The 14,298-nt window shown below is 39.2% G+C and overlaps 2 protein-coding genes and 1 pseudogene across 3 annotated transcripts; 1 reads left to right on the forward strand and 2 right to left on the reverse strand.

Annotated features, from left to right (window-relative positions):
* Positions 1 to 391: 391 nt before the first annotated feature.
* Positions 392 to 3,420, reverse strand: LOC121751746 (L-ascorbate oxidase homolog). Its single transcript, XM_042146540.1, has 2 exons — positions 2,054 to 3,420; positions 392 to 825 (listed from the first exon to the last, which is right to left on the reverse strand). The coding sequence occupies exons 1-2, from the start codon at positions 3,418 to 3,420 to the stop codon at positions 525 to 527; spliced, it is 1,668 nt and encodes a 555-aa protein (XP_042002474.1). The 3' UTR covers positions 392 to 524.
* Positions 3,421 to 4,203: 783 nt separating this feature from the next.
* On the reverse strand, positions 4,204 to 7,518 carry LOC121750290 (protease Do-like 10, mitochondrial). 2 transcript variants are annotated; one of them, XM_042144806.1, is made up of 8 exons: positions 6,933 to 7,518; positions 6,363 to 6,608; positions 5,833 to 6,028; positions 5,452 to 5,684; positions 5,168 to 5,295; positions 4,769 to 4,972; positions 4,619 to 4,669; positions 4,204 to 4,541 (listed from the first exon to the last, which is right to left on the reverse strand). In XM_042144806.1, the coding sequence occupies exons 1-8, from the start codon at positions 7,366 to 7,368 to the stop codon at positions 4,305 to 4,307; spliced, it is 1,731 nt and encodes a 576-aa protein (XP_042000740.1). In that variant the 5' UTR covers positions 7,369 to 7,518; the 3' UTR covers positions 4,204 to 4,304. The 2 variants fall into 2 exon arrangements, with proteins under 2 accessions (XP_042000740.1, XP_042000739.1); XM_042144805.1 differs by having other exon boundaries at positions 5,425 to 5,684; positions 6,933 to 7,512.
* Positions 7,519 to 9,835: 2,317 nt separating this feature from the next.
* LOC121751102 lies at positions 9,836 to 14,154 on the forward strand (annotated as a pseudogene).
* Positions 14,155 to 14,298: the final 144 nt, after the last annotated feature.

Consider the following 14,298-nt stretch of genomic DNA (forward strand, 5'->3'; position numbering starts at 1 on the left):
TATTAATTTACTGAAAATTGAACTTTGTACATCGAAAATGTATTAATTAGTATTTAAAAATGCAGTATAAAATTATCTTTGGGCTTAAACACATGAAGACTATTTGATCTTCGGACCGTCTGGCATGAGTACATATCATTAAACATGATAAAATAAAATATATTTAACATAATAAATACTTGCTCAAATTAATACGAGTTAAGTATATTGTATATGGTCCACACTTTGAAAGGCTTTTCTAAAATGAATAGGAACTATTTCTAGTAGGAATGCAAAACTTATTTTCTATGGGGATGTATAAACTAAAATATCAAATATTTAATAATATTATATGAGTTTTTTTTGTAGGGGCTTAAGCCCCTTGTAGTTTAAGCTTGTCTCCAACAGTAAAAAACCTCTACCTTTATTGTATAACATATATTCAAACCTCAATGCAGTGAGGAACTGCAACACAAAATATATCTCTCTACATTCAAATCTCTCTCTCACGGCATAAAAATCAGGAAAATTGCAATTAAAAAAATTCAAATGGTGTACAATTTAGGTCTTGGCATGTCCTTGACGATCCCGCAGAGCAGTTGATCGTCAGGGATATTGTACTCGTCGCGGAGGGAGAGCTCCGGAGAGAGCACGCTGAAGTAGAGCTGCTGCCCTAAATAGGCCCTCTCGGTAGAGCCCGCCCTCAAATTCCACAGTCCTGCATTATCCATCGTCAGCATGACGGCCGCCCAGCATCCCGGGTATACTTGGATGGTGTTACGGCTCACGGCATCTAAGAGATTGTAGTTGCTTCGCTTCGCAGGTGTCCATTTCCCTGGCTCTATCCTGTTCCATTCCATGCATGAGATAATTTTGTGATTTGCTTTGATGATTGTACATATTTTACACAAAAAATGTACAAAGGTTTTTCGAGAAAAATATGTTAGTTGAGGCACTAAAAAAAAAGGATTTGTCACACCCGTAACAGACCATATTGTTTCCTTGAAAAATACCGACCACATTTCGTGAACATTACGAAAATACCGGGAATTTTCCGAGCACCATGCAAAATGTCGAAAATATCTAAAACGTGACGAGCACTTTCCAAGAGATGTGCTTGGTAATTTTAGAAATTTTACTATTAGGTGTGTTTGAATTGGTAGATAAGCATATTTAAAGTGCATTTGATGGTACAATCTAGTGTTTGATATGTTGGTTAAATTTTCTGTATGGGTCGTTCAATAGGCAAAAGGCCGTTGAATTAAAGCTGAAAAACGGTGTTTTATTATCACGGAAAATTGAGTGATAATAATATGCGCAACAATATATCAATCTTAAATTACGTGAAATTTACTAATATAGCCCTTGGCCTTGGAAATATAGAAAAACTTAAAGGATAGTTTTGAAATTTCCTACTATAGTGTGGCTTTAAATAACAAATCAAACATGTGATATTAAGAACTATAGATAACATACCATCAATTCAAACACCACAAATAGAAATGGAAAACTAAGAAAAGCTATTTGTTAGAAAGTTCCGAGCACTTGGTTTCCCGTAACTATTATTTGTATTAAAATATATTTTTAGAAATTAGTAATCGAAATTGTTTTCAATTTAATTTTGAGTTTTAGACTTAGAGTAGGTAGTACTCCCTCCGTCCACAAAAAATAGAACACATTGTGAATGACACAGGTTTTAATGTGGAATTGATAAAGTAAGAGAGAAGGAGAAAAGTAAGAGAGAAGTAGTGTTAGTGGAATGTGAGGTCCATATTATTAGTAGGAGAGAAAGGGAAGAAGTAAGAGAGAAGTTGTTAAAACTTTCTTTTTTTAAATGTGCTCGATTTTTTGTGGACAACCAAAAATGGCAAATGTGCTCTGTTTTTCGTGGACGGAGGGAGTATTTGATTCGGTGAGGATGAATATTGCACAAGTTTTCACACAAAATTTCGAAATATTGATAGTATGATTATAAAAAAGTGTGAAGCCCAGATTTAGAAAAAGCAGGATTAATTATGAATTAGTAGCAAATAAGGATTAAATTTTGCATGGAGATGAGATAGAGAAAACTCACGCGACGGCGAAGAACGAATAACCAGCCAAATGCCAACTCTGCACACTCTTCTCCGGATTCTCAAAAATAATCTCAATAAAATCCCTATACGTCGCATTCACCACGTCCGGCACCACCGTAATCTTCTCCCCAACCACGCCGGGATCATCCTTGATCAGATTGTACTTGAAAACCTTATCCGCAACCCTAAAATACTCCGCCAGCTTCAGCGGCGTCTCCGGGTTCACATGCGACACCCCGTTGATCGCGTACCTCAGCCTCCCGTCCACCGACCCCGCGCTGTTCACGATCTTGATCGTCCTCGTAATATTGATCTTCCCGTAGTGGTACGAACCCTGCGGATTCGGCCGCGCCGCGCTCGCCGTCAGATTCCACCGCTGCGACCGGAACTGGTTCAGCGACCACGCCCACCCCACCGGCGCCACCGGCATCTCCTCCGGCGGCGGAGCTTTCCCTCCGACGTACCGCACGAGCGCCGTCGCCGACAGGACCTCCTTCGTGAACCGCGTCGACGCGATCAGGTAGTAGTCCCCGGGCTCCTGGTCGGCGGTCACCAGGACGGCGTAGCACTGCCCGATATGAACGTCGAGCGAGTCGTACATGTTCTGAACCGTGTGCGATCCTTCGATCTCCACGAGCTTGATCGAATGCTTCTGGAATCGGATATTGATCGAGTTCTTCATCCCGACGTTGCAGAATCTGTATCTATAGGTTTTGCCAGGTAGCATAGTGAACATCGGCTCTTCCTTAGGGTTAGTTTTTTTTTCCATTTTCCCGCCTTTTCCGTTGATGACGACGCCGTCGGGCCGTCCGAGGCTGCGGCCTGAGTCGAGGAGCTTGAGGAGGTCGGGGAGGGGCTTGGTGTACCAGTCGCCGACGAGGGCGACGTGCTCGGCCTCGGGGAAGTCATACGGGACGGGGATGAGCTCGCGGCTGTGGACGGTGATGGGGCCGTAGCCGCCCGTGGCGCGGTGGAGGGAGGTGGAGGGGTAGTAGTAGTAGCTGCCGATCTGGTCCTTGACCTGGAACTTGTAGGTCATGTTGGTGCCGGGCGGGATGGGGCAGTTGGTGCCGGGGAGGCCCTCCTGCCACGAGTTCTTGCGCTGCTGGATGCCGTTCCAGGTGAAGAGGACTGGCTCATCGAGGTGGTTGAAGATGTTGACGACGATGTTGTTGTTGGAGGTGCCGTTGATGCGGGGGCCGGGGAACTGGTCGTTTATGGTGATGACCTGCTCGGGGGTGCCGAGGGGCGAGAGGGTTGCGTATTTGACATTCCACGTATGGAAGTGGTAGGGGTCCTCGGCGTGGGCCGCGCCGAGAAGGAGGAGGAAGAGGAGAGAGAGGGAGGAGGGTTTTGGAAGGGTCATTTTGGTTTGTTGGTGGTTGTTTGGAGGAGAGAGAGAGAGAGAGTGGGGGTGGTTTTTTATTTAGAGGGGGAGGAGGAATCGATGGTGGGCGTGAAGGGCGTGGGGAAGGATGGTTTGCCTTGAGTTTCTCATATTGTTTATCTTAATTTGGGTTTCAAGTTTCAACTTCCATCAACAAACTAGGAGAGAGAGAGAGGGAGTGAGTTTCTTGCATCGTTTGTCTTAATTTGAATTCAAGGAATAGTAGGATAAGAGTAGGACTCGGAGAGGGGAGTAGTCATGTCTGAGAAAATAACATGACTACTTCAATGAATGAATTCATAATTAATAGAGTAAATAATTAAATGTAGATTTATTGGACTGAAATACAAAAGAAATCATATTGAACTGACTTGTACTATCCACCGAAATATAACCTGATCAAATTATGGTCACTCCCATAAGATTAGAAAACAAAATACGTATGTATAAAACGGCATCTTTTGGCCATGCTTACAAATTTTAAATGGTGTTGTTTAAAGATTTTAAGAAAAGAAAAAAGAAAAGCAAATGGAAAATATATTAGTACTACAACTTATTTTAAAGAAATTAAACAACTACGTTTTGGGCATTACAAATGTTTATTACACGGATGAGATAAATGCGAGAAAAAATCGAAGCTTCGTAATTTGAATAACTGTTATCCCGGTAGAACTTTGTGTAATATACATTAAACTTTTCCTTTTCTTCTGATATTCGATGCAAATTGTTCAGTGGTTCTGTATTTTTAATAACTAACAAAAACAATGTGTACTGAAACTCGAATTGAAGTAAAGAGATGGAAATAATTGATGTCTGGAAAAAAATTGGTAATAATACACGAAAAAATAGGAAGCTCACTTCGATCAAGGAAGCTGAATATCAGATACAGTTTGGTGGTCGTCGATGAGGTCGGCTGATGTGGCGGATGGAATTCTATGACGATTTAGTATACGCGATGTGGCTATTCTCGCCTTCTCATAGTTCAACACAATCACTCGCTCATCATCCAAATCGAATCTGATATTCTCACTGCTACCGTCTTCTACTAGCTGCCGTAGATGTTTCAAGTTGTCGACTTCGACGCCATTGACCTTCTTCACCTGCAAAATCACTCTATTACTGTAACACTATTTGCAAACAGACCAATCTTATAATACTAATGGTGGGTGGAGAATACCTGAAACTCAGCAAGCCGCTCGTAGCCCGTGTTGATGTCGTCCACGAGTACCTGCATCATATTCGAAGTTCAAGGACAAAGTATATTACATTGTTACAAAATAGTAGTGTTTGCACATATAACTCACAAATAGGAAGAAAACCGGGGTACCTGAGAGAGGATGACAAGCTGTTGGCCATCTTTCTGCGGAAGTTCCTTCAGAGCTCGTTCACACAATCGACGGGGTGATGTATTGTACCAATCTTCTCCGTACTCGTGAAGATATGGTTGTGTCAATGGAACAAAGACAAGACCGGCAAAAATGAAATAACTTGGTAGCTGATCGAATTGATGGACAGGAACAAGAGGCTGTAGCTGCACGCGACAAAAAAATGACAGAAATCAAATGAGGATACACGGTTGAATGGTATGACATGCATTCCAAACAAAATACAGCATGATATTTCTTGTGATAGAAATATGCAAAAAAACAATTGATGATTCAAAATTTATTTTTCCTGTCGATTTGCCTTTGAAGAGCACAATAAACAGAGGAAATAATCTACTTACTGGACGAAGGGCAACGGTGAACTCATACTCTTCACCATCTCTCAATACTTTAACTTTAGCAGTATCATCAGGTTTCTTCATGGAGACTAAATGATCAAATGTTATTCGCTCTCTATTCCGAAAGGAAACTGTAAAAATAAACCAGGCAGTACATTAAGAAACCAATTATTCAATGACGGCTAAGCAATCAGAAAAGTTGAGGCAACTGCAAAAGATAAATCAGAGAGAAGACTGAAAATAGACAAGTTAATGGTGACCTGATCCATCATTAGCTATCGGCACACCATCAAATGAAAGTATGATATCATCCTTTTTGAGAACCCTGTACGCATCAGATATTGGGTTGATCCGATTCACAAGCACCCCAGTTAGGCCAGGACGCATTTTGAAGTGATCCCTTAGTTGGGCATTTTCAGTAGCCTGGCAAGACAAACCCATGGAGCAGAATCCAACATAATCACCAGTTTCTTCAACACCCTCAATGAAACGCTTTATCACAGGTACGGGAATAATATAACTGCACATAGTTCTCTAATTAAACAAATTGGCCTTCCCCGAATAAAGTGTAAAATGCAGGGCTGCTGCATGAAGCGATTCTAGCTGCACTCTTCGGCACTTATTATGTAAGCCAAATAAATTACAATAGACAGTATTCGCGTGTTTACCCAATATTCTCTGCATTAGAAAGATTTTGAAATGCTACTCCTGCAACTTTGTCACCCATTATTGCTGGGCCTCCACTGTTGCCTGGATTTATAGCTGCATCAATCTGTATTGCCAACAGCTGGGTTGCGCCATGCACGTATTGAGTTGGTTCGACTCTAGAGACAACCCCCTTGGTGACAGAAATGTTGTCTCCACCTGCAAACAGGTGCCCGTTGCAGGGAGTTTTAAATAAAGTTAGCGAAAACAGATAATTTTAATCTTTTAGCATGAAAGAGGAATAAAAAAGTCCAAGAAAAGAGAGAATCATAACAGTATTTCATTCCACAATAATTTATAACCATGAAAACAGTTCATGAGAATCAAAACGTGATTTTTACAAAATATGAAATAGAGGTAGAGTTATGGCCTCAGTTTTCAGATTAATTCTAGACATACGATGTGCACGGTCTATCATCAAGGGAATCTTCCTCATTCAGGATGAGATAACGAATATCCAATGCAATGCCTAGAGGAAGTAAATGCACATTACCTTGTGGATAACCGACAACTGCAACGGACTCTTGGAGGAAGGGAACATCGCCAAGCTCCAAACAGTTCACCCCTTCCCAGAACTCTTCACTTTCGACCATAAGGATAGCCAGATCACATTCATGACCAACAGCCTGGACATGTGCTCTATATTTGGCAGGAGAGCCGTGCTTTCTCACAAGGACAAAAGTATGATCCGCCACAACGTGTGCATTTGTTAGGATTCTCCTTCCGGAAATAACAAATCCTGCAGTAAAATCATCGAAATGTCATATCCGCTAACCCACCATTCCATCTTTTACTAAAAAAACAGCACAATTAACATAAAACAACATAACTACGGAAATGTATCTTAATATCGACCTACAACTACTACAACCATAAATTCATCACCTTCCATCAAAACTGAATAATTAAAACGCTTCAGCTTTTTATTCATGCTGCCATCATTCGATTAAAACGATATCAGGTTCAAATTAATTACTTTAGTTATAAATTTCACCAAAAAAATTAGGTTTACGTAAATGAACAGCATTACACCAAATGAGATACAGAGAAAAAAATCAATTACCAGAGCCCATAGATTCCCGCTGAGACTTGTTCTGCCAAGGAAGAAAATAGCTTGGACTACTCGCTACCGTGAAAATCTTCACCACCGAATCCAACGCCAATTCGATCGCATGGAACGCGTCATCCATCGCCGCGTTACGCATTGTCAAGTAAGCCGCCGCCGCGTCTGCTTCGGAGTCGGCGTCAGCATTATCAACGCTAGCGCTAGAATTGGCGATCGAGCAAGTTGAGAACAATCTAATTGAAGAAGAAAGAAAATCCCTAGCTCCAGTTCTAGTGATGAAGTGCGAGGCTCCGGAGGCAAACGGAGGATGAATTGAATTATTCAGTTGAAAATAGGCGGAAACAGGAGTTCCGGTATTGCTACTGCGGCTGGCGGAGGCCCTCAGCTGCCGGGCCGCCGCTCTGGCGGCGGCGGTTGATCGGATTTTTAGCATCGTGTCTTAGGGCGGAGGCGGCAACCAGTAAAACCTCCGCTTCAGGGTTTAGTAAAATAAAAAAATATATTTTAGATATAGTAGAAAACATAAAATGATCTTATTTACAATTGAATTTTATTTTTTAATAACAAATTTATAAAACACAAATAATGTGAAATTTTAAAATATAGTCGGTACTTATATTGTACTAATAATTATTTTGTCATCGCATTTTCTATAAGAATAAGAAGAAATAGGTAATTAAGTGGAAGCAATAGAAAAGAAAATACGAAGCTTATAGAAATATGCGATGGTGATAAGAACCCAGCATCATCCCTTCCGTCTGACACATGCAGGAGAGCCTATCGATGATTCTATAGAGGAAGCTATCGTCTATCCTTCATTTCATGCTCCACCACCTAAGTAGGGAGGTAGTAATAAAGTTGGTTATGTTTGTTTATCTAATGTAATAGATATAAAAAGGGAACTTGTCTAACACATTTATCATAAATGAAAAAGCTATTTCCCACATTATTTTCTTTCATTTCTCTACAAATTTAGCAAATTGCTTGACGGAGAAAACCTCCGCCGCAGACGTCGACCGCAGAGCCTCCCTCGCCGTCGATCCTTGATCAACGTCGTATCAGATGGTCTATTGATATTTGTTAGAATGGATGTTTTTCATAATTAAATATATGATGGCAGCGGCGGCGGCTTTTCACAATTCACGTTTGATTTCTCTCTCTCTTCCTCTCTTTGCTACCTATGGGTTTTTCGTTGTCCATCTTCGTATGTGTTGATCTATGATCTTCTCATTCTCTTCTCACTAAAGCGTGTGTGAGTGGAGACGTGAGTGTGTTCTTTTATATCATTTGGCGGAGATGATTCCTTTTGGAATTGAGTGATTCATTATCTAAAAACACTATCAGTTTCCAGTGAGTTCGATAAATGAGTTGTGTGTGTGAGGGTTTCTCTTTGATAATCGTTGTTAGTGTGTTGTCCGTTGTTCGATTGGGCTAAGAAATACTCCACTTGCCATGTAATTTTACCTACGATTCTCAGTAAAAGGCCGAGACTCAGACTCTCCGTGATCTATGTTGTGCGACATCTACACCATTTTTATACTACTATTTTCAATAATTTGTCATCTTTATAATATTGGTTTTGGTTTTGGTTTTGGTTTTGGTTTTGGTTTTTGATTTATTGTTGATCTATTCTTGTATTTATAAGTAAAATCAGTTCCATAAATAAAACCAGAGCTAAATGTATGGGATCAAAATTTTATTTTCACCTAGAGTACTTTATTTTCAATGAAATATCGAATTCATAATCTTTTATTATTCCCTCCGTATTTTAAAAATAGCAACTCTTTCCATTTTAGTCTATTCCTTAAAATTAACAACTTTCAAACTTTCTATTTTAGGAAATCTTTACACTCATATACATCAATTTATTTACCATTTATATCACTAATAAAGTGGACCTCATAATCCACTAATATTAATTTTTCTCTCCATCTCTCTTACTTTACCAATTTTTCTCTTTATCTCTTTTACTTTACCAAATTGTGCATTAAAACTCGTACCGTTTCAAATGTTTCTATTTTTTAAAAACGGAGGGAGTAGTAGATTAGACTACTAATCTTTAAACCCTCAATATAATTTTGGAGAGAGGGTTAGAAAATGTGGATGGCAATATCTAATGTTATATTAACCCATGTTTCATAAATCTTTATGGATAAAAATGTTTCACGCGTGTGAGCTCCAATTCAGCATTTAGTTCCAAGACTTATTGTTTTTTACATTAAAATCACTTAATAAAAATTATTTTATTACTACAAAATTATAAATAAAAATGAGCTGTATATCAACTTATCTAACTTTTTCCTTTGGTAGCGTTCGGTTGTCATGACTAATATCATAAGACTATCCATCTAGGATTAAGTTGTGAGATTATTTTAGTTAGAGAGGAAGGCTATGACTAATTATCATGAGGCTATCCATCTAGGATTAAGTTGAAGGGTTCAATCTTATGAACCAAACATGATATTAATCATGAGATTTAATCTTGACAATCGAAATTGGATTAACAAACTACCTTTATTGGTAATTGGATTATCAATTCACTAGGTAGGAAAGTTCTACAATAGTAGCCTAAAAGAGTCATGTTAAATTATTTCCTTAAATAAACAATTAATGGAAAACGATATTATACCGTTATATGTATTTCTCTATAGATCATCGTTACAGCATCATTATTACAGCTCTCGTTCACTCTGTCTCAATCTCACACAATCAAAATCTTCTAATTAATTTATCAATTCTAATTTAATCAATTTCACATCAAACAAGGAGAAATTAAGCCATCAACTTAAAAAAAATTTAATTAATTAAAAGAGAAAAAGAAAAATCCAAGTCAACTTCTCTCTCCAATATATACATATATTTATATACTTCCCATACACACTACAGAGAGAGAAGGAGAGAGATACTCTAATGGCGGATGCAGAAAGCTGCTGAAGAATTTCGCCACCGATTTTGGCAGGTAATTAAATTTCACAGCGCAATTATATCTTTTCCATTTCTTCACACGATCTCATATATTTTCAATATGCATGAATGTTAATTTACTGCGTTCTCATCTAAAAACGAATTCAATTTGACTGCAATAAATCATGTATTCAATTACCTCATTCATAATCACAATGACCAGGTAAATCCAATCCAATCCAATCCAACTCCACATGAATTTTCCGCAATAAATCCAAAACATATCCGACATTTCTTCACCAACACCAAAAAAATGCACAATCATTGGGGAGGATCGCTGGAAATTGCGGCCGATTCGACCGTCGAAGACGAGAAAAGCAGGAATAATTTGGATTGGGACAGAGCGTCGCTGGCTAACCAGGGGTACAACGGTAATTTAGACCAGACGCAGCAGAGCTGGCTGCTAGGACCGCCGGAGAAGAAGAAGAAGAAGAAATACGTCGATCTCGGATGCATCGTGTGCAGCCGGAAAGTGTTTAAATGGACGATCCTGTCGATTTTGATCGCGTTCGTGGTGATCGGGCTTCCATCATCATAGCTAAAGCGATACCGAAGCATAAACGAGCGCCGCCGCCGCCGGATAACTACACGGTGGCGCTCCGGAAGGCTCTGCTCTTCTTCAACGCCCAAAAATGTACGTTTTTCTCTGTTCTTATTAGTCGCGCTTTAGACTCTCGTTTTTTTTTTTTATTTATACACTATAGTCAAGTGGAAATACTTAATGAATTCATTACGTTTTTCTACGGAAACTGGAAAAAATGTGGAAAATTTCAAAATTAATTAATTGGTATTGTAATTGTACATGAATATAATAATTCATGTAATCAAACGCTAATAAAAGATAACTTTTTATCAATGAAAATTATTATCATTAAATGTCAGTGAAAGATATGTTGGCATGTAAAGTGATCGATGGTAAGATGGGATCGTTAGTATTGTCCTTGTAGATTATTACAGATGGGAATATTAGTCATCGGATTTATTTATAGGGGTCGAATACAGGTAAAACGTGGTAAAATAGTTAAGATGTTTAATAAGTTTCAATACGATAGAAGTGTTTGACTTATAGGCTTAGTTTTACCTATGTAGTAGATGGGAAATACTAGTATGTATGAGAATTATGTAATACTATGATTAATTTTACTTTATGACTTCATACAAAGGGTCAAAATCAATCAACAATGGAAAACCATAATATTCATATTTTGGCACTTGCATTTAGTGAGTAACTATTGTTTTTAAAGATTTGAGGTGGTGGAGAAATAGTGGAAAAGTCACACTAAATTAAATATTCTGCAATCACAGAATGGAAATAGCCTTAATTCGATAAAATCATTGACTTTGGTTATAATATTTCAATATTGCTCATATTGCTATTAATTAAGTTAGAAAGAGGATTAGTTTCCCAAATTAACCAAAATCAAAATCTTCACTTCGTCCATTTTCTTTATCTACAATTATTGTTTTCAGTGAATTGTTTAGGAAAACTGACACGATGTTTAATTAATTTGACATTAATCTAGACATGATTAGGGAAAGATTTTAATTTGTGTCCATATTTTAGTATTCCATTTTATATGATAATAAAATGTTTATTTAATATTTTAAATTAAATAAGTTTAGGAAGTGAGATCATTACGTCTAAACCAGGTCAGGTCGTCTGATTTCCTAGTATTTTTAAATTGTCTTATTTTAACATGCCATGGGTCGGATTTGACCCGCACTCCTTGCACGTGCGCAAGAGCGTTGCTCAATTATAATGTAAAGAATAAAAAAACAAGCTGATTATTATATTAAGTTAATTCCAAAATCTCCAAAAAAAAAAATTTAAAAACAACTTTAACTCATACGATTCACTCATTATATTTTCCAGATTCAAAATAATCACTAACATAATTGTTATTTTGGATGTGTAGCTGGAAAATTGCCCAAGAGCAACGGTATCCCATGGAGAGGGGATTCCGGGTTACAAGACGGGTCGGATTTATCAGACGTTAAAGGAGGGTTAGTGGGAGGATACTACGATGCCGGAGACAACTCCAAATTTCATTTTCCGATGTCGTTTGCGATGACGATGTTAAGTTGGAGCGTTATTGAATACGAACGCAAATATCGTGAGATTGGTGAATATAATCATGTTCGAGACCTCATCAAATGGGGGACCGATTATTTGCTCCTCACTTTCAACTCCTCCGCCACCAAAATTGACAAGATTTACAGCCAGGTGCGTTTGTATGCGAATATTAATATTATTTGATTTGATGGATTAAATAAAATTGAGTTATATAAATATTACTTATTTGATTGACTTTATAAATTGATTTAAATTTACTTGTTTCCAGTTTGCATGAGATTAAATTGAACCAAAATTATTTTTGGAACAATGACACGTCATATTAATATCGGATCAATTTAATTTCGTGCAATCTCTGGATAAGTTAATTTAGCGACGCGTTAATTTTGGGATGTTTCCAATAAAAGTATGATTCACTTGACTTGAGACGAAGAGAGTATATAACATTGTCATCCTGATTATCTATCACGAGCCTAATCTTGCAGGTCGGCGGGTCCCAAAACGGCTCCACCACGCCCGACGACCACACGTGCTGGCAACGTCCCGAGGACATGGACTACGACCGCCCGGTCCAGACCACAACAACCGGGCCGGAGCTAGCCGGCGAGATGGCGGCGGCCATGGCGGCCGCCTCCATCCTCTTCCGCGACAACAACGCCTACTCCAAGAAACTCCGCAAGGGGGCGGAGACCGTGTTCGCCTTCGCACGGGACGGTGGGCGGCGCAACCGGTACTCGAGGGGCAACCCGTTCATCGAGCCCTACTACAACTCGACCGGGTACTACGACGAGTACATGTGGGGCTCGGCGTGGCTGTTCTACGCCACGGGAAACAGCTCGTACCTGTCGCTGGCGACGAATCCCGGGATGTCGAGCAATTCGAAGGCGTTTTATATGATTCCGGATTTGAGCGTGCTGAGCTGGGATAACAAGCTGCCGGCGGCGATGCTGGTGCTGGTGAGGGCGAGGCTGTTCTTGAACCCGGGGTATCCGTATGAGGATATCTTGAAGATGTATCATAATGTGACTGGCCTTACTATGTGTTCTTACTTGAGGAGGTACAACGTTTTCAATTTCACCCAAGGTAAGATATCTTGATTATATTCTCTTTCATTTTCTTTTATTTATCAATATTTGTGCACTAAATAGTGTTTAATTCTTTTTAATACATTAATCTGCAGAGCTTAAGGAATAGTACTTTTTTTTTATTTTGATACTCCATAAATTAAAATTATGCTTATATATTTATAGGAGGAATGATACAGCTAAATCATGGGAAAGCACAGAATTTGCAATATACAGCAAATGCAGCGTTTTTGGCATCGATTTTTGCTGATTACCTCAATGAAACTGGAGTTCCCGGATGGTATTGTGGCTCCAATTTTATGCCAATCAGTGTGCTCAAAGATTTTGCGACTTCTCAGGTAACGCCACACTGTACATTTTCTATATGAGCACCATTCTCGTTTAGCCCAAGTTATGATGTGTTTGTTCGTGCATTTTACAAAGTAGTGCTGCTACTATGATAACGAAATTGTAAAATAATTAGGAGGATTTGTATAATTCAAAAAGGGAAAAAAGTACGTATAATTCTAAATTACTATGTTATCCGTAGGAAAAAAAAAATAGATACTAACCCAATTTGCCATTTTTTTCAAAATAGATAAATTACATATTAGGTGACAACCCTGCAAAGATGAGCTACGTAGTTGGATTCGGCAAAAAATTCCCAAGGCACGTCCACCACCGCGCCGCCTCCATCCCTAAAGACAGAACCAAGTACTCCTGCAGCGGCGGATTTCGGTGGCGTGACGCCAAGACTCCCAATCCCCACAACATCACCGGCGCCATGGTCGGCGGCCCCGACCGCTTCGACAAGTTCAAAGACGTCCGGTCTAACTACAGCTACACCGAGCCCACGCTCGCTGGCAACGCCGGCCTCGTGGCCGCGCTTGTTTCTCTCACGACCAGCGGAGGGGTCGGGATAGACAAGAACTCGATTTTCGCGGCTGTGCCGCCGCTGTACCCGGTCAGCCCACCTCCGCCGCCGCCGTGGAAGCCGTAGAATATGTATTTTAGTTGAATATTACTGCATGAAGTTTAATGTTTTTTTGTAATCTCTATTGTTAATTATGTTTTCTGGTGAACCTAATTAATTCTTTTAATATATATATTTTCTTAATATATGGAGTACTACTTACTTTTCATTTTCATGTTAATGATTACCGTCATGTCAGTCGTTACATTGTCTCATTTGACTTTTACAATAGTTTACACATTAATAAGTGACCGAACATTTCATTAACTTGTTTCCCTAAGCTTTTTG

The sequence above is a fragment of the Salvia splendens genome, chromosome 10, assembly GCF_004379255.2.
Source record: "Salvia splendens isolate huo1 chromosome 10, SspV2, whole genome shotgun sequence".
NCBI lineage: Eukaryota > Viridiplantae > Streptophyta > Magnoliopsida > Lamiales > Lamiaceae > Salvia > Salvia splendens.